We start from the raw sequence: 25,570 nt of genomic DNA, 5'->3' as shown, positions 1-25,570 counted from the left end.
TCATTTTGACTAAAGATACAGTTATAACAATGGTTAGTAATTTGTAATGGTTAGTAGTTAGAATCTGTTATATAATGGATGTTGTCAATGTTACATTGTTGTAATATAGCAACTTAACTGTGAAAAAAGGAGTCTGTTTTATTTTTATTTCAGATTTTTTTAAAAATTATGAATCCAAAATATCATCAGGTAATTCAAATTCATCATTGTTTTCACAAAGTCTCTTCATGTTTTCTGTTACATTAAATTTTAAAGATGGTGGCTTACTCCATTTGTGAAAAAGAAAACTCCATACTGGATCTATGTTACCATTTTCATTATTTAATTTATTCCAGTGTTCTTCTGCAATGAACGAAGCTTTTTTTTTTTCCTGTAGTTTACGGTTATTACAAGCATAAGAAAACAGTTTTTCTTTGTGACGTTTCAGGAGAACACACGCTCCTTTCATCAGACATTTATTTTCATTTTGACTAAAGATACAGTTATAACAATGGTTAGTAATTTTTTAAACAAAAAGTATCTGTTATATAATGGATGTTGTCAATGTTACATTGTTGTAATATAGCAACTTAACTGTGAAAAAAGCAGTCTGTTTTATTTTTATTTCAGATTTTTTTAAAAATTATGAATCCAAAATATCATCAGGTAATTCAAATTCATCATTGTTTTCACAAAGTCTCTTGATGTTTTCTGTTACATCTCTGGGATGTTTTGGAACGCCGACTTCGTGCTAGACCACACCGACACACACCGATACCTCTTCTCATTTCTGCACTCCACAAGGAATGGGCTTCCATTCCTCAGGAAACCTTCTACCACCTGATTGAAAGTATGCCTGTGAGAGTGAAGGCTGTCATCAAGGCTAAGGGTGGGCCAACAACGTATTGACTGCCAGTGTTCCCGATGGAGGGTGGCCAAAACTTGTACTTCATTTTCAGGTGGGTGTCCGGATACTTCTGATCACATAGAGTATGTAAATAATATATTTAATATGCAATTAGAAATGTTTATAGCACATTTATTTTAGACATGCTGAAAATAATATTCCATTTCTGTTTAATAATCTTATGTAAATAATATTCCATTTCTGTTAATAATCTTATGTATCGGAATTAGTTAAATACCGGAATTAGTTCTAAAAATTATCGGTGAGTGCATCGGTAATTTTCAGCTTCGTCACATCCCTAAGTCATGATAAACAACATATTATTAAGATTTCTGTGGTATTATCTTGTAAATGGTTTGTCGCATGGAGTGGTACTCGATTTACACTGTTACAATTTTCTCCAAGAGGTCCACATGGATAACACTTTATGCCGAAGAAGACATGTGCCAGTGTCTTCACAGCAGATGGCTGATTTTATTACGGGGCAGGGAAAGGGGGTGCAGAGAACTCTTTTGTTTGCATTCTATTCCTCTTCCAGAATTAAATAGCGAATCCACATTTTGCTACCCACGGTGATATTAAAAAAACACTAACACCTTCAAAAAGACCCATGACATGGGACAAGCATATTTCATTCACTTACCCTGTACTCTAGAAGGTTGCACACAGACCCACAACAAAATTCCCCATCCTCAACCAAACACACTGAGCAGCCAAAGGAAGCAGATGACACAGCCCAACACTCCACATCCCCCAGGAGTGCCTATTTAAAAAATTAATCCGTTGCAAGATATTTTATAAAGCGTTAATACCTTAAATGCTTCTCCACAAAATAATACATATTTTCACATCACAATAAGTGACAATACAAAAAGATGGTGGAAGGAAAACAGGTCACACAACAAACTCTTAACAACCAGCAATTTTCAAAAAGGATACATCCAATCAAACAACATCATGTATGACGTCTTCGTATTGAAAGCAAATGCCAAACCACGAAGGTCCCTCGCCAAGCCAATAAGGGCCTTTTTAGCTTCTTCAGCAGGAAACAACGCTGTTTCAGCATTTGCTAACATTGCACCAATAGACTCAAAAGCAGCTGTGAAAGAAAAAAATAAGATCAGAAACATAATCTTAAGAAATTTTCTATTCAAACATAAACATGTAACTAATAAATTGTGCAACACTGAATATCTGATATTTGAATACCATCTTAACCTATTAGGATTAGGCAATAGTGATACCAATATCCATGGCATATGGAGTAAAAAGAATCAGAATGAATATTACCACCCATTCCATTATGGAGTCCCACATCTGACAGCTATTATAGAATAATCAAAGTGTTTAATTCAACAAGAATCATGTGGTAATAATGGATTCCTGTACACAAAAGAGCAGATTATATAACGTGTACATACTGACATTTGAAAATAGTGAATGGATATGATAAGATTGCTTGTCTTTTTTACATCACCAACAGTCTTCACAGCAATTTAAAATGCTGTGATCTGCAGTAATATTACCAATGAAATATGCACAACAGAACACAGAACACACAACATGCACAAAGTTTAGTTTTCCTCCTTGTTATGCATGTTTTCTTTTTCTACATACTCTTGGAAGTGCAATTGGTAGAGCAGCTGTCATGAGAGGCACCCATGTTTGATTTCCAGGGTAGATGAATGACATGGAAATTTTCTAGATAATGTTGCTGCATAAACTGGTAAGTGGCACTGGGGCTCACTCAGCCTCAATTAATGGGTTGGGGGGTAAAGTGACTGAAGAATGGTGCTGATCGCATCACTTCCAGTATAGTCGAGATTGAGAATGTGTGGAGACCAGTTCCATATCTCCTATGTGCCTTCATGGTATGGTGCAATGCACAGGGGATAGTTTAAACTGTATTTTACCATTATAAAATGCACTTGAATTAGTAATGTTACTGCTTTGTCACAATTGCATAGTCACTGTTGCAACTGCTCCACTAAATTTTGTTATATCAGGAAAGCAGTTGGAGCTGCAGTTAATGCACCACATAAATATTTGTTATTTTCAAAACATTGAGAAAATGAACAGTCACACCACAGAGGGTATAACATATAAAGTTCGTTTTATCTCTCTTTACTTTTTCCCGGGTTTTTAGTACAGTCAACTTTCGATACAACGACCTTTCACAGTTCCCGGGAAAAGGGTCGTTATTTCGAAGGGGTCGTTATTGGAATTTGCACCAATTTTCAGCTTAAACGGAGCTCAAATGGACACAAAGATTCCTAGGACACGGCAACAACATTTATCCTGGTAGTTATACAACCTGTTATGCACAGGACTCGTGTTGTGAGAAGGAAAATATAACATGAAAACGTTTTCACAAAAAAGGATTTAAAATAATGTTATTTTATTTTAATTAGGGATGGGCCGATATGAAATTTTGGCCGATACCGATAAAGTACAGATATAAAATTTACCGATACCGATAACCGATATTCTACCGATCCGATATAAAATTAGAAATGGTCCTTAAAGAACCTGAAAGGTTCATTGACCTCCTTAATAAATGTGTGTTTCGAGGTGACTGCAGTACAAAAGAAATTGCATATTTAGACATTTACTTTTTTAGAAAGAAGGGTATGGAGATTATCCATAAAAATTAAAACAAAATGGCAGAATTTTGCACTAAATTATCAGATATTTATCGATATATCGGATCGGTAAAATAATCGGTAATTTTACCGATAAACCGATACACCGATATGCCTATATCGGCCAATACCGATAGAGTACCGATTAATCGGTCCCATCTCTAATTTTAATTGTGCACAGTCGTTGCTCTTCCACGAAAGTTCATGAGAAACACGTTTGCACTGAGACCTACAAAAAGGAAAACAATCTCTCGTTTATTGCAAGCGAAACTTGAAGAATCTTGACACCAGTCACACTGGCACCAGCAAAAGTCGGGAGATAATCAGGCAGAATGAATGTTGGATTTTAACGGGTCTACTAGAGTATTGTCTGTTACAAGATTAACTGGTAAGATAAGATCTGTCCGGAGACACAACCTTTCTAGGCACCAGAAAAAAAAAAAACACTGGGCTGTAAATTTCCTTCTGGTTCGGCTATGTAAAATACATCGTAAAAAAAGTCACGTTTTCTTTGTTTCAACCAACTTCATATTCATCCCCCCTGCCCCATTTCAGGGAGCAGTCCAAACTCTTCCTCAACTTGCATTGTAATCCAGCCTGAAAAAGGAAACACACAACTTGTGATGTGTTTGCACCCAATACGTATTCTAGGATAAACTAAACACCGTCACACTTGATAATCATTCAGATTTGGAATTGGATTTAACTTTAAACTGTATATTTAGTCCCGATTAGTCCATCAGCATAAAATGAACTCAAAACAAGCTTTATGAAACCTGCTCATTTTCAGATATCAAAATGGGAGATCGTTATTTACTCTCACGTTAATTGACGATTTAGAAGTATTCTCGATGTCAAACACCCGCTCCTCTAAAAGTTTTTCTCTTGAATAATGTATTTTTTAATCGGTCTCAGTGTCCATTCCTACACTGAGCACTTTTTCTTCTTCACATGAATAGTTTTGAAGAAAAGCGGCGATTATAGGTGTGTTTCACCTACATCACAAACTGTTGCATTGTGGGATCAAGCAGCCATGAATGAGGCTGATTCAGGTAAGCATACGGAATTCAAGCGGGCAGGTGGGAGATTTGACCCTTGTTTACAATGGTACATTGTGCAGTATTTGGTTGTTTAACATAAACTCACGTTTATCCTCCAATTTCCCGAGAAAGAACAGAAGGTACGCTTCACGTCACGGAACTCTGTAATTATTGATCAGATGATTGGCGAGAATAAATAGTGTCAACATTAATGAACGAAGAAAACAATACACTGTGGAGTAAGCATTTCCTCTCAGGAGGTAAATTCATATATCACTATCTCTGTGACTTTTAGTACAAATGGATCAAGCTGGTGTGTTTAATCATACTTGCAAGTAGTGTTTCTTTGTTTTTGTTTGGTACAAAGGTGCTGATACTTTCGATAAATTTGACGATAAAAATGATAACGTTCAACTTTAAAATTCATATTGATAATTTTACTTTTGTACTTGATTATTTATATTTCGTTATTTAACACAAACTGTTATTAATTTTTAGCCGATCCATGAGAAAAGGTGCCGGAAGTAGGCTTTCCGTACTGTCAGAAAAAAAAAGCACTGCCGAAGAACACTTCATTCTCAAGAAGTTCTTTGTCACACACATTGAGAGTTTCTCAGCAGGTTTTTTCATTGTGAGCATGAACAGCCCAACATCATACAATACTGAAGTTACATTCATTGCCATAAAAAGCCTTCATTCTCTGATGAATGTCAACTAAGGGACACATTCTGCAGTTAGAAACTCTGTCACCACATGTAGTTTCAGGTGCACTGACATAGTATGGTTACATGCTGCGATTTTCCTCGCTCTAGTTCAGAAACCCATGGTGATAGAAGTTTGAAACTTGGAATGGAGAAGGAGGAAAGTCTGAAGAGTACAATGCATGGTTGATAAAAATCCAAAATGTCTTTATACCGTCACAAAAAAATAGAAGGCATTACTTTTCAGCATACCCTCGTATATTTTCTGTAGAAAATCCCACCTTATTTACACTTCATTATGAATTTTCATGTAATATTGGTAGGGGCATGCATATTTCGTTTTTGACGAAAAAACGAAATTTGAAAAAACACATTGTAGTGTTAATTTTTCATGTTTTTGAAAGGTGTGAGATGCATTTTGTGACCATGTTTTGTCACGAAATAATGCGAAATGAACTGCAAAAAGCGAAATTAACTCTTAAACACGAAATTCAGGGTTTATTCACCGATCCGACACCTTCCGAGGTCTGAATTATCCTGAGAGTTATGCAATTCCCGGAAAATGGATTAATTCTGCTGTTAATATTGGAGAAGCGAAAATGGACTCCTTTACACAGAAATAAACTTAATACTCTGATAACTACATAAATGTGCTATTAGAAGTGAAATGTTAATTCAGTGGAATAAGTGTAGTTTTTAAATCAAATTTAGGATTATATTCACAATTTTAAAACCAAAATGTCTTTTTATATACCACTTTTCATCCAATTTTTCACCGCTATAACACCGATATTTTATTTTATTTACCGCTTTTGCACCCGAAATTGACTCCGTTTTTGTACCGAAATTTTGCTTTTTTATTTACCAAAAATATGTGCCTCTAAATATTGGATGTAACAGTCCATTAAAATCTTTTTTTGATCTGTTCGAGGTGAGGCACAGAACGGGGATGGACTGTCAAGCAGGGATGAATAGATATTCAATAACCTGTTCAAACTCATTTTATAAAAAAGGGGTGTGCGACATACTCACGTTGTTACAATACAATATAAGTACTTAAAAAAATACTTTAAAAATGATTACTTACGGTTCGTGAGTATATGTTTTATAGAAAACATGTAGACAACGTTGCTTGAGGTGGGGTTTTAACGTGCAATGGGATACATGTTTTTATGGTCGTTTTTAGGTTTGAGGTTCATGCATGGCAATGTGAGAAAGTGAGTTTTTATGCACACAAAGGGTAGTTTTAACAAATACCTTTTTAACCATGATCTTTTACTATCACCTTATTCCTTGTTCTTTTGTGTAAATTGACGTAGGCATGAAGTAATTCCGATTGCCAAGAAGTGCACCTGAGGAAGAGACCAGTTGCATCTCAAAACGTTGTGTTTTCTATAAAACATACTCACGAACCGTAAGTAATAATTTTTACAGTATTTTCTTTAAGTACTTATATTGTATAATAACCTGTTCCTTCTAGTATTCTCATGTGAATGGTTACTGGAAGAAGGTTATAGAAGATATGTTACAGAAAGGAGTCACCATTGTAATGTTCAGTAAGACATTTTCCAGCCAAAATAAAGGGACCATATCCCACAACATGAAATTCACTCTTGTTAATGTTAAAGAATCTTACCCCACCTACAGACTAGTGTGTAATGTAAGTTTAGATTGACTAGCAAATCTTGAGAAAAAATCTTAGTTGAATATTGCAACATGAATTACAAGTTTAGTTTGGCTAATATTTACTTCTGCCTAGTTAAGTTGTCCAGGAGTGGGGTCTATTTTTACTATAAGTAGTTCTGTCGGTCAGGGGGTTCGTTGTGCTGACTACACATCACCCCGTAACTCATTGGATGACCTCCCACCTCACTAGGTGGAAGTGAGGCAGGCAGTGGATAGGTAAGCCCAGACCCTCACAGGCTGTTGCACCATGGGTTATTTTTTGTTAATCGTACTGATTAACATTTTCTGTAAGAATGGATAACTTTTATTGATATTTTGCATTGTGCGAATTACTCACTTTTATTAATAAAAGTATAAAAATGTATAAAACCCTTACGACAAGTGAGTACCATCTGTCGATAAATGCGACGTTTTGGGGTCTTAGCACCCCCTTCTTCAGGCTTTCCTTAGGCACGTATCACCACATTGCCACGTCAAGTTATATCAAACAAGGAAAAGGGTGTGGGTTGAAGTGGAAAAACATAATTGGATACAACTTGTCCTCCTCAAATATAAATTGATCATATCACTTACCATCCTGCTCTAAGGAAATAACAACTGGTGGCCACACGGCCGTATGAGGGATTGGAATTTTATAGTTTTAACCATTTTTATTAGTTTGTGTGGGGGTTCTTTATAGTAGGATGGTAAGGGATACCATCAATTTATATTTGACGAGGACAAGTTTTATCCAATTATGTTTTACCACTTCAACCCACACCCTCTTCCTTGTTTGATATAACTTGACGTGGCAATGTGGTGATACGTGCCTAAGGAAAGCCTGAAGAAGGGGGCGGTAAGACCCCCTCCCCCCGAAACGTCGCATTTATCGACGGATAGTACTCACTTGTCGTAAGGTTTTTATACATTTTTATATTTTTATTGATATATCAAAATATTTTAATATTGGATAACTTTTATTGTGCAGATTTTTTAACTTTTTCTTTGTATTCTGTAGACAACTGTATACTAATTACTTTTGGAATTTCTGTTCATGTTCATTTTTATCTTGCATATTTTTAAGGATTTAATGGCACATTTACATGCATATTTTGCTAGTTTTCATAATGTACCAGCATTAATTGCAATATTCTGAGCAAGCACAAAAGAAAACAATAAAAATTTTGATGGAAATGTGTGTACAGACATGTCACAGACTGTACTGAAGCACTTTTAACCTTATTTTATTTTGCAAATAGTGGAACCTCCAGTTTATGTTTCCCAGGAGGGCAAGTTGATAAAAAACTTTAAATGTGAGGAAAATGTAATATCCAGGAAAATATTAAAACATATTGCTATATTGGGACCATAAACAATTGAATCTATAATGTGGGTAATTGTAAAATCCAGGAATGTACATGTAGGATCCCAGCAAAAGTATGTATACTACTATTCATATGAAGTGGAACATTTAATATACAGTGAAACCCCGATATTACGTTCCAGCATTATACGTTTTCCCGCTTAATACGTTCATCCAGTCAGACCCCGGCAAAAGGCCATGTTAAATAATAGGACGTTCACCTCGATCTTACGTTCGCTCTAACTCCTGTATCCCACTTTATACGCTTTCCGAGCCATGACGATATCTTGAAAATTTGGCAGAAACCTGTTCTGTTGGCCACGACTTCTCTCTGTTTTTTCTTGTTTTTGCAGCTGTTTCATTCACCACGCAACCTTGAACTTCCAGATGTTAGGCTTTCATGCTAGAGGAGGAAGGAGAGGAGCAAAGAGGCATGGTCTGTGGAAGGCTGGGGTGGGGGGAGGCAGGGTACAACTTTCATTTGTCGCACCTTCCTTGAAAGACAGGAAGGGACAACGGCACTTCTTGTAGTCCCTGTGAAGAATAAATGGGCCGATCCTTCTGCCTCAGGATCAGACAACAAGCGCACTGTTCCCAAACCGATTCTCTCTAAATGCTGCCTTCCCAAGAGTTTGGACATGTGTGTGACTGAGGTGTCTTTGTTCACCCTTCTCCTCCACAAAAACGAAAATGGAAAATTGACAACGAGACTACTCGTTGCCCACTCATTTACGGAATCCTTCCTAGTTGACAGGAACAAAAAAAAAGAGAGGGAGGGGGCTTGTTTCATGTTTGTAATTTTTTCCTTTTTTCTTGTTTGTAGTGTTGGAAATGGAAAATAAGGATTTGCCATACCTGATAACAACTGCACTTTCTCTTCAATGGAAAGCAGTTTCGATTCCTAATGAAATATGATTGGATCTAGTTCGTTTATTTTTAATCTGAGTTTTTTTCACGAACGCTATATAATTTGGTTATCAGAATGAAGCTGAAAATGCACAAGCTAAAGTGATTTTTTTCCTATGAGCAGATACGGCAATAATTTACTCACTGAAGTAAAAATATTCTTGTCAAATCAATTGTGTGGGAGAGGGGCAGGCGACGAAGTTTGGATAAATAAATGTATTATTCTACGTGAGGCACAGAATGTTTCTCTATGCATATTACGTGACTTGTGTGCTGTAAAGTGACGGGGCCAGAAAAAAAGAGTGAATAAACGAAGGGTGCGGCAATATTTTCTGAGCAGCCAAATTTAGTGCGCATCTAAATGCCATTAAAATGCGGGTGATCTAAGCTGCCATATAAAGCGGCTCTGGAGCTCACCCAGCCTAAAATAAATTTGTACCTGAGGGCAACCTTGGTGGGAAAAGCCTGCCCAACCATGGTGCTGATCACATCACCTCCAAATTGGCACATATCGAAGAGTATGTGGGGTAAAGGTGGCCAGAGCATGGTGCTGATCACATGATTTTTCACATCCCCATTATATGCATCACGGCATGGTGGAAAAAATTTTTTAAAAAAAAACAAAAAAAAACACGCCCACCTTGCATGATCTCATTAATCCACCACTGTGCACAGGTATGCAGTAATTGAATGATTGAGTCGGTTTCTCATTCTTTAATGCCCTGCATCGGAAATCTTGCTCCTATGTCTGAAGCATTGACATGACAACATGGGAGTGTGTCAAGCAGTGATCCTTCCTCCACCCCCCCCCCTTCCTTCATTTCGTTCTGCAAATTGGCCGAGCGGGAATGATCACTCTTCTGATAAGCGCTGCTCTACCACCCGTTTTCGTCTCCCCCTTCACCTCCCTCCCGTTGCAAACCGGTCGGATGGTTGTCTGCGAGCAGTGGGCAGCTGGCATCCGGCGCCAATGTTTCGTCTACTGGTTCCAGAGCTATGACTCATAAGGGAAGAAAAACGGCAGTGTTTTGAATCTCGCCTCAGAAGGTGTTTTGCTTTGACGATTAGGAAACACGAGCAGCAGACACAATGCGAGAGTAAAAAAAAAATTTAAAAAAAAAAAATAATAATAAATATATAAAAAAAAATCCTCTTGTTCTGCTTTCGGATAAACACCTTGCAGGAAGGTAATGCACATGATTCTAAGAATGATATAATTGCAGTTTTCTTCGGAACCATTCATGTGCTGAAAATAAATCCCGCAATATTAAAAATGTTCTCAGGAAGACAAAAAAAAAAAAAAAGGAAACACATTATCTATGGGGAACCTATTGGTGGAAGGGGTGTTTGTCCTTCACAAGACTTTTAATCCAATAATAAATTGGATAAGTCATAGGCAGGAAAAGATGGCAAAGTGAGGGCTGACTACTATTAAAGTATATGTAACCCCATCCCCTTTCGAAAATCATGTGTCACTGATAATTTCTTATGTCGTCTAAAAATGTGTAAGTTTGACAAAGCTTGTTTTGTTCACTTCATGCTGTTGGGCTGATCGGGACTGGATACATATGCAGCTCAAATTGGAATCTGAATCATTCTGCATGTCTTCAGAACACTTTGATTGCAGTATATAAAAATGCTCGACGTCCAGCTATAAATGATCACCTACCCCTTTAATTACCTGGGACTTCAAAATCTAGCAACTAATTACCAGTTTACAGAGTAACTAGATATCCCACACAATCAAATGAACCTAATAGACGGCAGTTAGAAGCAGTCATCCACCGTCCATAGCCTACGAAAGTGGGGCCCATTAATCCATCATTGACTTTCACAGCAGGTCTTGCTCTTTTTCCTTGGAAATTCATAATCATACTTCTATCCCGTTGTTAAACAATTTTTGATATAATATACAACTAAAAAGTCGATTGCGTAGTCATTTCTTACCGACACTTGGGTTCAACCCCTCCCTTATGCTTTCCCGCTTTTTACGTTTCCTGCATTTTACGTTTTTTTATTTACGGGCCCCTGAAAAACGTAAAATCAGAGTTTGACAGCTACATTTTACAGGTATGTCACTTCATCTGTACTAATGTTAAGGATAAAAATATCCACCAAGAAAACATTTGGTATGTATCAGTATTTACCTGTTAGTGGCATCATAAAGCTGTCAAACCTGTCTTCATCTTCACCCAAATCAACCATAAGCAGTCTTCCCAAAGATGTATAAAACATTGACCTACACCGCATCTCACTCACAGCCACACCATTTCCCAAGAAAGGAAAATGTTCACTCTGGAACACAAAAGAGAGAATTATTACAAACATTGTGTTTCAGATAATACCATCTCATCTCCAGAAGTCGTTGAAAATATCAAATATAACTAGAAACTTGCTAAAAAAACACACAAAACAATGCAAACAGCACAATACAAGACACTTCAAAAATCTGTTCAAGCTTTCGACTTCATCTTGGAGTTATCTACAGAACTGGACAATTGATTTGAGACTGAGTGAGCCTCTCGCTTTATGTGGGGACAAGGCTGGAAAAATTCCAACCTTAGATCACCCACCCTGGAAATCGAACTCGGGTCTCCCACGTAGCAGTCAGATGCCCTACCGACTACATCACCGTGGGACAAAAATGAATAAACATCATACAAATGAAAAAGGTGAAGGCAAAAAGATATAAAAATGGTCAAAGACTGAACACTGCTCCATTTTCAACTTGATTACCGAATTTACGTGTGTATAATGAGTGTGCATGTATAATGCGCACCCTGGTTTTTGATGGGGAGAAGTAACAAAAAATTATATCTCGTATACAATGCGCAGTATAATCCAGGTTCAAGAAATGGCTTTCTTAGTTGTAGGTTCGTAAAGCGGTTTCTATGCTGATCAAGAGCGAATGGCATCACACCTATTCAATGAGTCACCTGTAATGTGGACCAACAGGAAAATATCCTCTTGTGTAAACAATAAGTCACCAACCTATGCCACCTACCCCCTCTCCCTCCAATGTGTTTAGCATACCTAAGCTTTAACTCTTTAACCACCATATTTATTCTGTAATAGTAGAAAGCCAGATCAAAATTATATTATGGATTTGCAGTGCTCAGGAAGTTATTTTCTACTATTTCTCGCCCAACAAATACTACTGATACACATCCCATATGACGGGAGGAGCATGCTCGAATTCCACCAAAACAGCATTGCTTTTCTCGGTGTCGCAGAACATTACATTACAAAATGAAAAATCGTGGGACATGACCTTTTAAACTTTTATACGTGATTTTGCTCATTTCCTCTTTACTTTTTCTAAAAACTTCAAAATATATATGTACTTTTTCCATGACTAAAGAAACATTTATAAGAGATACATTCAGGACCCCGAAACTAGCAGTTAGCAGCACAAGATTTCTTCCATTAACACATTTACACACTCCATGTGTGTCATATTATTTGGCCAGTAATACGAGATAATTATTATTTTCTCTGATCTTTTCTTTCATGCAAAGGATTATTTCAGCCGCATTGCACATTAGTGTCACCATCTTGAATGGAATACTGTTGCCATATTCAGAAACTGCAGAGTTTAAGCTTTACAACAATGTATGATAGGGTTCTGTAAACATGAAAAATCAATGCAAGTGTCACAAAATCATGGAATGACCCTGTACGGTTTCATGATGGCTGTCCGAATTATTCTGTGCATAATATGCACCACAGTTTTTGGGGGTAAACATTTTGGAATAAAGTGTGCATTACACATGAGTAAATACGGTATAATACTATGAAAAAGGTGAAACATAAAAGCTTAAAGTTTGTTCAGTGATGTTTTTGTTTGGTTCCTAGTCAGGTACAACAAGTGTTCGATACAGAGTGGAAGGCACTTGCACAGTGGTTCAGACCTCACTTCAAACTGTAGGTCCAGTAGCAATCTATGCATACGTGAACATAAAAAAAACAACTTTTAAACAAAAGGTACAGCAAGTAAGTAGGAATGTGTTCTATCAAGCATGCGATGTAGGAAAATACTTAGGAAAAACTATAATGTATTTAAAATATACACATATATACTTACAGTATGATTGTTGAGCATAAATTGAACTTCTTCCAGTTTTACTAGCTTCCGAACACTACTATAACCAACGGAGAGGTCATTTAACAACTGAAGAGTCTTCGAAATAATTTGTTCACTTCGACCCCAATATTTTAAATTTGTTATTCTGAAAAACATATATAAATAACAAAAATCAATATGCACACATTACAAATGCAAATTCAATCTTGGGTGTAGAATTGGAACATAAATACTTTATAGGGTTCTCAAGAATGAATAGCAGTTATTTGTAAGGTTATTGTGAAAGATATGTTACACAGTATACATGGAAAGTTATTCTATTGGCTTCAGCAACTCTTAACGGTTTAATTATTCTATTGACTTAAGCAACTCTTAACGGTTTATGAACTGGCATGCACAGTCTGCAGGCAGCATTGTAAAGCAGTGATTGAGGAAACTATGCAAGTACTGCAGTCTGTTCATTGCCCAGAGTGGATGGGAAGAAAGGATCCATCCCATTGTGGGTGCCACAGTTCCTATTGGTTCAACAGGAAGGCATCACTCAATATCAAAGGAAGATACTGATGCAGTTTAACAAATTTTTAGTTCATTGAATTGCTAATTTCAGTTCTAAGCAGAGTGCACAGAAGTGTGCTTTGGAACCTGTAATATGTTTTGGAACTTTCACGTATATTTTGGAAGCTTTAATATGTTTCGAAAGCTGTTTCTGTTACTTATCTTTATGAAGAATTAAAATGCCATGTCAAATAAGACTAGATTTTGATTTCAGGAGACCAATATGTGAGAATGTGGTAATGGAAACTGGTTTAATGTTTGGCAAAATTTTCAATTGTTTATAAAACCTGTTAAACTCGAAAGTGGAAGTTCTCCTTTTCAGGGAATGTAGTACTGTATGGTACTGATCAACAGTCAAAAAATCAAAATTTTTGCGATTGGCATTTTTGAAAAAAATATTTTTGATTTTTCAGAAGGCTACAGCAAGAGAACTTGGACACATATTTCCAAACGGAGGTTATCATTTTAATCTGAAACTTATTCTCTTTCAAATACAAAAAACAGCAACAAAATATCTTGAACCGTTCCAGAAATAGAGCATTTTAATATTTTGCCGAAAATCGAACGTGAGACATGACATCCGAAGTGCCATCTTTGGCGGCCTATATCTCGGGGCTAGGATTTTTTTTGGACAAAACAAAAAAAATATGGGTTTCTTTCTTTGTCCACAATTTTAACATATGTTTCGTTCAATAACATCCGAGACTATGAAGGTGAGATCTTTTTTTTTTTTTTTGCCTGCCTGAATTGATATGGACTATGCCGAATGGACACTCACAAATATCCATGCCCAGGCTGGGATTTGAACCCAGGACCCCAAGCATCATAGTGTGATGTGCTAACCACTCCGCCACGGGGACCGGCAGACATAAATTGAAAATACAAACAGAGAATTGCAATACTGGAATTGACATCTGAAATCAACACACGGTTTGGTTACAAGAAGATGCAAGTTAGCAGCCTACCCAAGAAGTTTTGGGAATCTGACAGGGTAAACCAACAGTGTCATGATTGCAAGAGAATTGCATAATTTTGTGGTCATATTTAAGGAGAAGATTGATCAGGATGGTGGATTGAAAATGAGTGAACTGGCACAAAAATGGACATGGCATGGTTGACAGACTGGCAGTGCCCAAGCACCTGCACTGCAACTTGTTTGTCCTTGGGAACTGTTAAGTCTTGACTGAGAAGAACAAGTTTGACGGGAAAGTGACAGCCAATGCTCTGCTGAACATCAACAGGGTGCCTACCAAATTAACAAATACATAATTCTCGACTCTTTCGGGACTTTCTCTTAATCTTTATTTATTTGATCCTTACTTAGGTAAAGTTGGAAATTAGCAATTAAGAAAAAAAATATTTATTTAATGAAAAACCCATACAAAAGGCCAGTTAAGATGAAAACTGAAGCTGTATTTAACAAGAGAATCAGACTTGCTTTATCCATTAATGCATCCTGGACTGCATTTGGCAGACTACTGAAGGTCTGGTGTCTGGACTCAAAGCCAGAATAATATTACGTGGGGCTCGTGTTGTCTTTCCTATATATTTGTGACCTTCACTTTATCCATCTTACGAGTATCTTACCACCATTCATCCTCATCTTCGCGATTATCCAGAAGGACAGGAAAGTGAAGTAAAAAAACATAAATCAGTCATTGTGATAGCAAAAATTCTTGACCACAAGTATAATATCTTGACCTTTTATTGACTTTTTTACTTTTTCTTGATTTTCAAGACTATCTTGACAGGTAGGCACCCTGATCAAGCATGACAGCAATGATTTCCTGAAGATTATCTCGGAGGAGAAGAACTTCATCCAGGATAGGAAGGTGAATAACCAAAATGACCATTGGTTCTGCCAGAATGCTTGTGATGTGCCTACTGTCATGTACGCCACAAATTTCCTGCCTCTGTGATGATGCTGGGAGGGTTGTGAGCAGTGAGACTGACATCACTGGCCCATTTCTTCAATGAGGGCCTAAGCATGGATGGATGGACGAAGTAACACTGGGAGAGAATACCTGTTCCAACAGGACTCTGCTCCAGCTCACCAGACAAGGAAGATGCAGGAACGGCTTTATGAAAACCTTCCCCACCATTTGTTGCCCAGCCCTGACTGGAATCCCCCTTGACTACCACACATGGAACGTAGTCTATAGATTGTCTCAACCTTAAAGGTCAGTATGGAAGTAAATGGAGTACTTCCCTCTCTCTCTAATACATGAGTTTTGCCAATAGCTCTGTCCTTCTCTACCGCCGCTGCGTCGCCAGATGTTACAAAATTTACAAAATGTAAAAGTCATATATTTCAAACAGTGAAATCATTATCCTGTACAGTTTTTTATGCTCTATTTAATGACGGCATTATATAACCTGTTATAAATTCATGTGATCTGAAATTTCCATAATTATGTAATTTTGCAAAACGTTTAATTTTTTTCTAGTAAATACTTCAAAAGCCATAAATATGAAACCGCTTGAACAACTTTGCCAGTTTTTTTTTCTATGGGATCTGTGGTGTTTGTAGATATGAAATTCTTCACCAGAGTGAAATGCCACCAATCCCCCTGCACTTGTCACCCAATATCACCCCCACCTCAACAAAATCACACACACTCTACGTTCCCTCCTTCCCATCCTGCACAGTGATCCTGACACCAGAAATATCTTCCCCGACAAGCCCAGAGTTGTCTTCAAACGCCCTCCCAATCTCCAAAACATCCTGGTCCACCACAATCCACCTACTCACAATCAACTCGCACCTGCCCACAAATGCAACCACCCAAGGTGCAAAACCTGCCCCATATTTGTCACTTCCCGCACCCTCCAGATCCACACTGCCACCAGGAAATTCACCCTCTACCCCAAAGGAACCTGCAACAGCTCTAACCTAATTTATATCCTCACGTGCAACATCTGTGGGAGCTTCTACCTGGGGGAAACATCCACAGCCCTGAACCTCCGCATCAACAACCACTGCTCCTCTACCCAAAACCTGGACTTTGCTGTTGCCATTCACACCAATCACCACAACATTCCTTTTAATGACTGCTTCCAGGTAGCGATCGTCCACTCCTTGCCCCAATCCACCAACACCTCAATACGTAGAAGATGGGAGAGGGCCTACATATCGACCATGAATGCAACCACACCTCCAGGCCCTCCTCCCCTATCCTCACCCTCACCACCACCTTTTCCCAACCCCCCCCCCCACCACTCACAGTTTTCGACAAGCCAGGCGAAAGAACCTTTTTTTTTGTGGTACTGTCAACATTTTTTTTTCCTTCGGGACCTGGCAACACTGCAGGTCATGCTTACTCTTTCCTCTAGTCACTTAATTATACGTCTCTCTACTCCTGAAGATGTGATATACCATCACGAAAATTTGAATTTTTTCTTTGTCCAGTGAGTGTTTCCTCTCTCCTCTTTCACTTTATATATATATATATATATATATATATATATATATATATATATATATATATATATATATATATATATATATATATATAAAAGCAAGGAGGGCCCAAAGGGCTTAGTAAGAATCAAATAAGGTAAGAGGAAACACTCACCGGACAGTAGGAAAATTCAAAATTTTCGCTAATTTATAGCATCATCGGTGTGAGAAGAAACAGAAGACGTCTTCACCGGACAGTAGGAAAATTCAAAGACGTCTTCTGTTTCTTCTCACACCGATGATGCTATAAATTAGCGAAAATTTTGAATTTTCCTACTGTCCGGTGAGTGTTTCCTCTTACCTTATTTGATTTTTATATATATATATATATATATATAATGGATAAAAGCAAGGAGGGCCAAAAGGGCTAAGTAAAAATCAAATAAGGTAAAAGGAAACACTCACCGGACAGTAGGAAAATTCAAAATTTTCGCTAATTTATAGCATCATCGGTGTGAGAAGAAACAGAAGACGGAACCGGAAGTTGGGGTCCTGCAGAGTTGCCAGGTCCCCATTGAAGAAGAAGCGGTGCGTAGAACGAAAAAAACACTGTTTCGTCACCAGGCTCGTCGTAAACTGTGAGTGTGTAGGATGAGTTGGGAGGGTGGGTGAGGGTTGGGCATTACTGGGTGGCCTTGTTCAGGCCAGGTGGAGTGGTTGCACTCATGGCCGATATATAGGCCCTCTCCCATCTTTTGCGAACAGAGGTGTTGGCTGGTTGGGGTAGGAGGTGGATGATCGCTACCCGGAAGCAGTCGTTGAAACTGATGTTGTGGTGGTTGGTGTGGACGGCGACAGTGAAGTCCAGGTTGTGGGTGGAGGAGCGGTGGTTATTGATGCGGAGGTTGAGGGCCGTTGATGTTTCCCCCAGGTAAAAATCACCACAGATGTTGCAGGTGAGGATGTAGATAAGGTTTGAGGCATGGCAGGTCCCTTTGGGATGGAGGGTAAATTTGCCAGTGGCCGTGTGCACCTGGAGGGTGTGAGAAGTGATGAGGATGGGACAGGTCTTGCACCTGGGTCGGTTGCATTTATGGGCAGGGGGGTGTTGGATGTGTGGTGAAGGAGTGTTGTGGACCAGGATGTTTTGGAGGTTAGGGGGGCGTTTGAAAACCACCCTGGGTTTGTCGGGAAATATGTTTTTGGTTTCGGGATCACTGTGGAGGATTGGGAGAAGAGAGTGCAGTGTGTGCCTGATTTTGTTGAGGTGGGGATGATATTGGGTGATGAGTGCAGGTGGGTTGGTGGCAGCAGGTTTCTTGGTGGTAGTGGTATGTGAGGCAGCTCGTGATATTTGCTTGGTGACCAGGATGGAGGGATATCCACGGTTAACCAGGGCCTGGTGTAGGCGGAGGTTATAATTCTGGCGGGAGGTGGGTGAAGTGTTCAGGCGCTGTCCCCTGAGGGCCAGAGAGAATGGAATTGCTTTTTTGGTGTGGAACGGGTGGGAGCTGGAGAAGTGTAGGTATTGCATGTGGTTGGTGGGTTTTATGTGGATGGAGGTAGTCAGGTGTCCTCCCTTGATGTGCACGTCCACATCCAGGAAGGTGATCTGGTTGGGGGAGTGTGTCCAGGTGAATTTTAGGGAACGGAAGTGGTTAAGTTGGTCCAGGAAGGCTGACAAGGATGGTTCTCCATGTGTCCAGAGCATGAAGATGTCGTCGATGAAGCGGAGCCAGAGGAGGGGTTGGGTAGCCAAAAACTCTTGCTCAAGTTGGCCCATGAAGAGGTTTGCATAGGATGGGGCCATTCTGGTACCCATGGCTGTACCTCGGATCTGTAGGAAATTTTGGTTTTCAAAGGTGAAGTTGTTACAAGTGAGGACAAGGTGGGCTAGGTGGGTCAGGAAGTTGGTGCTGGGGTTGTGAGGTTTGGGTCTGCTATTGAGATAGAATTAATTCTATGGAGCGGAGGCCATGGGAGTGAGGTATGTTGGTGTAGAGGGAAGTGACATCAATGGTGGCAAGGATGGTATTTGGGGGCAATGGTGGGAGGGTGCTGATTTTCTGGAGGAAGTGGTTGGTGTCACGGAGGTAGGAGGGCAGAGCTTTCACAAGAGGCTGGAGATGGGAGTCAACAAAGGCTGAGATTCGTTCTGTAGGTGAGTTATAGCTGGACACAATGGGTCTGCCAGGGTTGCCAGGTTTGTGGATTTTGGGCAATAGATAGAAGGTGGGGGTGCGGGGATTGTCGGGTATTAACATGGCGGTGGTACGAGCTGTTAGGCCTTCAGGTGGGCCGCGGGTGTGGATGAAGTCCCGGATTTTGTGAGGTGTTCGGCGGATAGGTCAACTGTGGTGGGTTTGTAGGTGGAGGGGTCAGCCAGCTGGCGGTTGGCTTCCGCCAGGTAGTCTTGAGAGTTCAAGACCACCGTGGTGGACCCCTTGTCAGCTGGGAGGATTTTGATGTTGTGGTTGTTGCGGAGGTCTCTGAGAGCTTTCTGTTGGGGGGGATTGAGGTTAGGTTGGTTGTGAAAGTTATTTAAGAATGAGCTGTCAGAGGTGGTGGAAATGACGGCAGTGATGTATCTTTCCAAGGGGTGGTTGGTGGGCAGGGGGGGGTGGATCTTGGGAGGAGGGGGGGCTAAATTGAAGGAGGCTCGGGTGGGTTTCACTGGTAGTAGTTTGGAGTGAGGGATTTTTGGCCCAGAAATGTTGCCATCGGAGGCTGCGAACAAATGTGTGTATGTCAAAAAGTAGGCGGAATTGGTTGGGGGGAGTTGTGGGGGAGAAGGTGAGGCCTTTGGATAAAACAGCTATTTCATCAGTGCTCAGTTTATGGCTGGATAAATTGAGTACAGTCTGGTTGTTTTTGAGTGGGTTAGGGTCATTGGTGGTCATGGATCTGGTAGGGGTGGGTTTGTCCGTGGACTGGTTGTTTCCCAAGGTGCGATGTATGGGAGTGCAGTTTTGGTTTTCAGGGGGGGTCTGTGGTGGTGTGGGAGGGGTGGGCAATGGTAGAGGGGGGTCGGGTAATAGCGGGCATGTTGGTGTGGGACTGAAATTGGGTGGCAGTGGAAGGGGAAGGGTGCAGCCAGTCTGAAAAGCTTGACGGCAGAGATTGGAGAGTTTTTGGAGGTGTTTAGTGTTAAGATCACTGGCAATGGAATGGGCGGTGTGCAAAAAGGAGTCCATTTTGTGATGGTGGTTACCTGGGGTCAGCAACAGGATTTTGGTAAGGGATTGAATAGAAATGGACAGTTCTCGGGCGCGATTTAGCTGGGATCGGTACATGGCGTGGGTCAGTTCAATAGCGAAATTTCTCGCTAGTGGGAAAATCGTGGGTTTTATGCTTGGGGGCATGGTGGAAAACGGCAGTTTGGGTGTGAGGCTTTTGGGTGTTAGGCCTAATATCAAACATGAGTGCAGGAAGCGTGCATGGGACGTAGCATTGGTGTAGGAAACAATAAGAGATCGCAGGCGGTTCAGTTGATAGGAGTTATACGTGAAAGGATTCATACCAAAAGTGGATAATAATGGATAAAAGCAAGGAGGGCCAAAAGGGCTAAGTAAAAATCAAATAAGGTAAAAGGCAACACTCACCGGACAGTAGGAAAATTCAAAATTTTCGCTAATTTATAGCATCATCGGTGTGAGAAGAAACAGAAGACGGAACCGGAAGTTGGGGTCCTGCAGAGTTGCCAGGTCCCCATTGAAGAAGAAGCGGTGCGTAGAACGAAAAAAACACTGTTTCGTCACCAGGCTCGTCGTAAACTGTGAGTGTGTAGGATGAGTTGGGAAATAACCAGTCAACGGACAAACCCACCCCTACCAGATCCATGACCACCAATGACCCTAACCCACTCAAAAACAACCAGACTGTACTCAATTTATCCAGCCATAAACTGAGCACTGATGAAATAGCTGTTTTATCCAAAGGCCTCACCTTCTCCCCCACAACTCCCCCCAACCAATTCCGCCTACTTTTTGACATACACACATTTGTTCGCAGCCTCCGATGGCAACATTTCTGGGCCAAAAATCCCTCACTCCAAACTACTACCAGTGAAACCCACCCGAGCCTCCTTCAATTTAGCCCCCCTCCTCCCAAGATCCACCCCCCCTGCCCACCAACCACCCCTTGGAAAGATACATCACTGCCGTCATTTCCACCACCTCTGACAGCTCATTCTTAAATAACTTTCACAACCAACCTAACCTCAATCCCCCCCAACAGAAAGCTCTCAGAGACCTCCGCAACAACCACAACATCAAAATCCTCCCAGCTGACAAGGGGTCCACCACGGTGGTCTTGAACTCTCAAGACTACCTGGCGGAAGCCAACCGCCAGCTGGCTGACCCCTCCACCTACAAACCCACCACAGTTGACCTATCCGCCGAACACCTCACAAAATCCGGGACTTCATCCACACCCGCGGCCCACCTGAAGGCCTAACAGCTCGTACCACCGTCATGTTAATACCCGACAATCCCCGCACCCCCACCTTCTATCTATTGCCCAAAATCCACAAACCTGGCAACCCTGGCAGACCCATTGTGTCCAGCTATAACTCACCTACAGAACGAATCTCAGCCTTTGTTGACTCCCATCTCCAGCCTCTTGTGAAAGCTCTGCCCTCCTACCTCCGTGACACCAACCACTTCCTCCAGAAAATCAGCACCCTCCCACCATTGCCCCCAAATACCATCCTTGCCACCATTGATGTCACTTCCCTCTACACCAACATACCTCACTCCCATGGCCTCCGCTCCATAGAATTAATTCTATCTCAATAGCAGACCCAAACCTCACAACCCCAGCACCAACTTCCTGACCCACCTAGCCCACCTTGTCCTCACTTGTAACAACTTCACCTTTGAAAACCAAAATTTCCTACAGATCCGAGGTACAGCCATGGGTACCAGAATGGCCCCATCCTATGCAAACCTCTTCATGGGCCAACTTGAGCAAGAGTTTTTGGCTACCCAACCCCTCCTCTGGCTCCGCTTCATCGACGACATCTTCATGCTCTGGACACATGGAGAACCATCCTTGTCAGCCTTCCTGGACCAACTTAACCACTTCCGTTCCCTAAAATTCACCTGGACACACTCCCCCAACCAGATCACCTTCCTGGATGTGGACGTGCACATCAAGGGAGGACACCTGACTACCTCCATCCACATAAAACCCACCAACCACATGCAATACCTACACTTCTCCAGCTCCCACCCGTTCCACACCAAAAAAGCAATTCCATTCTCTCTGGCCCTCAGGGGACAGCGCCTGAACACTTCACCCACCTCCCGCCAGAATTATAACCTCCGCCTACACCAGGCCCTGGTTAACCGTGGATATCCCTCCATCCTGGTCACCAAGCAAATATCATGAGCTGCCTCACATACCACTACCACCAAGAAACCTGCTGCCACCAACCCACCTGCACTCATCACCCAATATCATCCCCACCTCAACAAAATCAGGCACACACTGCACTCTCTTCTCCCAATCCTCCACAGTGATCCCGAAACCAAAAACATATTTCCCGACAAACCCAGGGTGGTTTTCAAACGCCCCCCTAACCTCCAAAACATCCTGGTCCACAACACTCCTTCACCACACATCCAACACCCCCCTGCCCATAAATGCAACCGACCCAGGTGCAAGACCTGTCCCATCCTCATCACTTCTCACACCCTCCAGGTGCACACGGCCACTGGCAAATTTACCCTCCATCCCAAAGGGACCTGCCATGCCTCAAACCTTATCTACATCCTCACCTGCAACATCTGTGGTGATTTTTACCTGGGGGAAACATCAACGGCCCTCAACCTCCGCATCAATAACCACCGCTCCTCCACCCACAACCTGGACTTCACTGTCGCCGTCCACACCAACCACCACAACATCAGTTTCAACGACTGCTTCCGGGTAGCGATCATCCACCTCCTACCCCAACCAGCCAACACCTCTGTTCGCAAAAGATGGGAGAGGGCCTATATATCGGCCATGAGTGCAACCACTCCACCTGGCCTGAACAAGGCCACCCAGTAATGCCCAACCCTCACCCACCCTCCCAACTCATCCTACACACTCACAGTTTACGACGAGCCTGGTGACGAAACAGTGTTTTTTTCGTTCTACGCACCGCTTCTTCTTCAATGGGGACCTGGCAACTCTGCAGGACCCCAACTTCCGGTTCCGTCTTCTGTTTCTTCTCACACCGATGATGCTATAAATTAGCGAAAATTTTGAATTTTCCTACTGTCCGGTGAGTGTTTCCTTTTACCTTATTTGATTTTTATATATATATATATATAAATAATGGATAATAGCAAGGAGGGCCAAAAGGGCTAAGTAAAAATCAAAGAAGGTAAAAGGAAACACTCACCGGACAGTAGAAAAATTCAAAAATTTTCGCTAATTTCATAGCATCAGCATCAGCATCTCCTCACACTGATGATGCTATGAAATTAGCGAAAATTTTGAATTTTTCTACTGTCCGGTGAGTGTTTCCTTTTACCTTCTTTGATTTATATATATATTGGGTTGGCAACTAAGTTCCCGCCATTTTTTTTAATTGGAAAAATCTCTATGACATTAAATACGTTTGGCACGAAGGTGTACATCATGCGAAAGAGAATATATTGTTCTACCTAAATTTATGTTTCTTTGTTACTAAGACACATTTTCTTGTTATTTACAGATCATTAAAATGGAATGTCAAGTTGAGAATAATGAGCATTTTCGACACCTCCTCCTTTTTGCCTTTAATCAAGATTCTAAGGCCGCAGAAGCTGCTCGCAACATTTGTGCTGTGTATGGAGTGGGTGCTATAGCTGAAAGAACCGCCCGTGATTTGTATGCGAAGTTCAAAAAAGGAAATTTTGACCTCAAAGACGCATCTCGTTCTGGCCGTCCAGTTGAGTTCGATGAAGAGCGATTGAACCACCTGTTGCATGAAAATCCGCGTCAAACAACAAGGGAACTGGCAGAGACAATGGGTTTCTCACACACTACTGTAGAGAAGCATCTTCACTCTATGGGAAAGGTTCAGAAGTGTGGAGCATGGGTGCCTCACACTTTAAGTGTCACCAACAAAATCAACGAGCCACAATCTCCGCTGGTTTGCTTGCTCGGCACCGTGCAACCCATGGACACAAGGAACGATTTCTTCACCGAATCATTACTGGCGATGAAAAATGGTGCCTTTACATGAATATGAAGTGGCGTAAGGAATGGCTGAGCCCCGGGAAACAAGCGACCCCACGCGCGAATCAGGAACTTCATCTGCGTAAAACGATGTTGTGCGTATGGTGGGACTGGGAAGGGATTCTCCATTTCGAATTGCTTGAATGGAACCAAACGATCAACGCGGAACTCTATGTGCAACAAATGGAACGACTCAACACAGCTATTCAAGAGAAAAGACCGAATCGGCAGCATGGTGTTCTTTTGCTGCACAACAACGCCCACCCTCATATCGCCAATATGACCAAGGACGCCATTCAAGCTCATGGTTGGGAAGTGCTGCCAAACCCACCATACTCTCCAGATTTGGCACCAACGGATTTTCACCTCTTTCGATCTCTTTCAAATGATATGCGGGAAGTTTCGTTCAATACTGATGCAGAATTGAGAGCTTGGTTGGATGACTTTTTCGAGTCTAAACCACGTGATTTCTACCGACGAGGTATTGAAAACCTTGTTGAACGTTGGCAAAACGTTGTAAACAACACAGGAGAATACATTATTGATTAACTACTTGTATCTGTTTATTGAAAACTAACCTTTCAACACCTTCCTTAAAAAACGGCGGGAACTTAGTTGCCAACCCAATATATATATATATACATTGAATATTTTGTATAAATCATCAGACCGTAACACGAAAAAGTTGGTTAGGGAGAAACTTTTCGGTTCGTCGTGATACACGTTCAGACCAAGCGAGAAAAATTTGACAATTGTTTGAAGTTATTTTTAGAATGCATTGTTGTTACTCCACAGCACAGTTATTTATTCCGGAATCGTAGTTTGTTTATGCAGGCTGTCTGTCAAATTCATTGCGCGCCACCAAGGTTACAATTCAGTTGCAGGCATGTGCCCCGGTTCGTAGGTAGTGCAGTGTGATTTATTTTCCGGAAAAAAATATATTAACGTTTGTTTTTGTATTTATTTCATTCTGTGTATGTAAAGGATACAACATTCAATGAAAGAAGTAACAATAGTTGCGTGTATTACACATATAATGCAAATGTAAAATAGTAAATAGTTACGTCGAAATATAAACATTTACATGCAAATCTTGAGGTAACTATAGTTTTTTTT

The 25,570-nt window shown here is 40.8% G+C and overlaps 1 protein-coding gene across 4 annotated transcripts in view; it reads right to left on the bottom strand.

The window, feature by feature from the left end:
* Ranbp16 (Ran-binding protein 16) overlaps positions 1-25,570 on the bottom strand; it is a 176,387-nt gene that overhangs the window by 64,512 nt on the left and 86,305 nt on the right. For all 4 annotated transcript variants that reach the window (XM_083142982.1, XM_083142983.1, XM_083142984.1 and 1 more), the window contains exons 13-15: positions 13,288-13,432; positions 11,351-11,498; positions 1,826-1,985 (exon numbers count right to left, since the gene is read on the bottom strand). In XM_083142982.1, coding sequence (XP_082999108.1) covers positions 1,826-1,985; positions 11,351-11,498; positions 13,288-13,432 — 453 coding nt within the window. The remainder of the gene's footprint in view (positions 1-1,825; positions 1,986-11,350; positions 11,499-13,287; positions 13,433-25,570) is intronic.

This window comes from Lepisma saccharinum, chromosome 21, assembly GCF_977018435.1.
Source record: "Lepisma saccharinum chromosome 21, izLepSacc3.1, whole genome shotgun sequence".
Taxonomy (NCBI): Eukaryota; Metazoa; Arthropoda; class Insecta; order Zygentoma; family Lepismatidae; genus Lepisma; species Lepisma saccharinum.
Note: the sequence above shows the minus strand (reverse complement) of the source record. Positions and strands in the feature narration are given on the sequence as shown.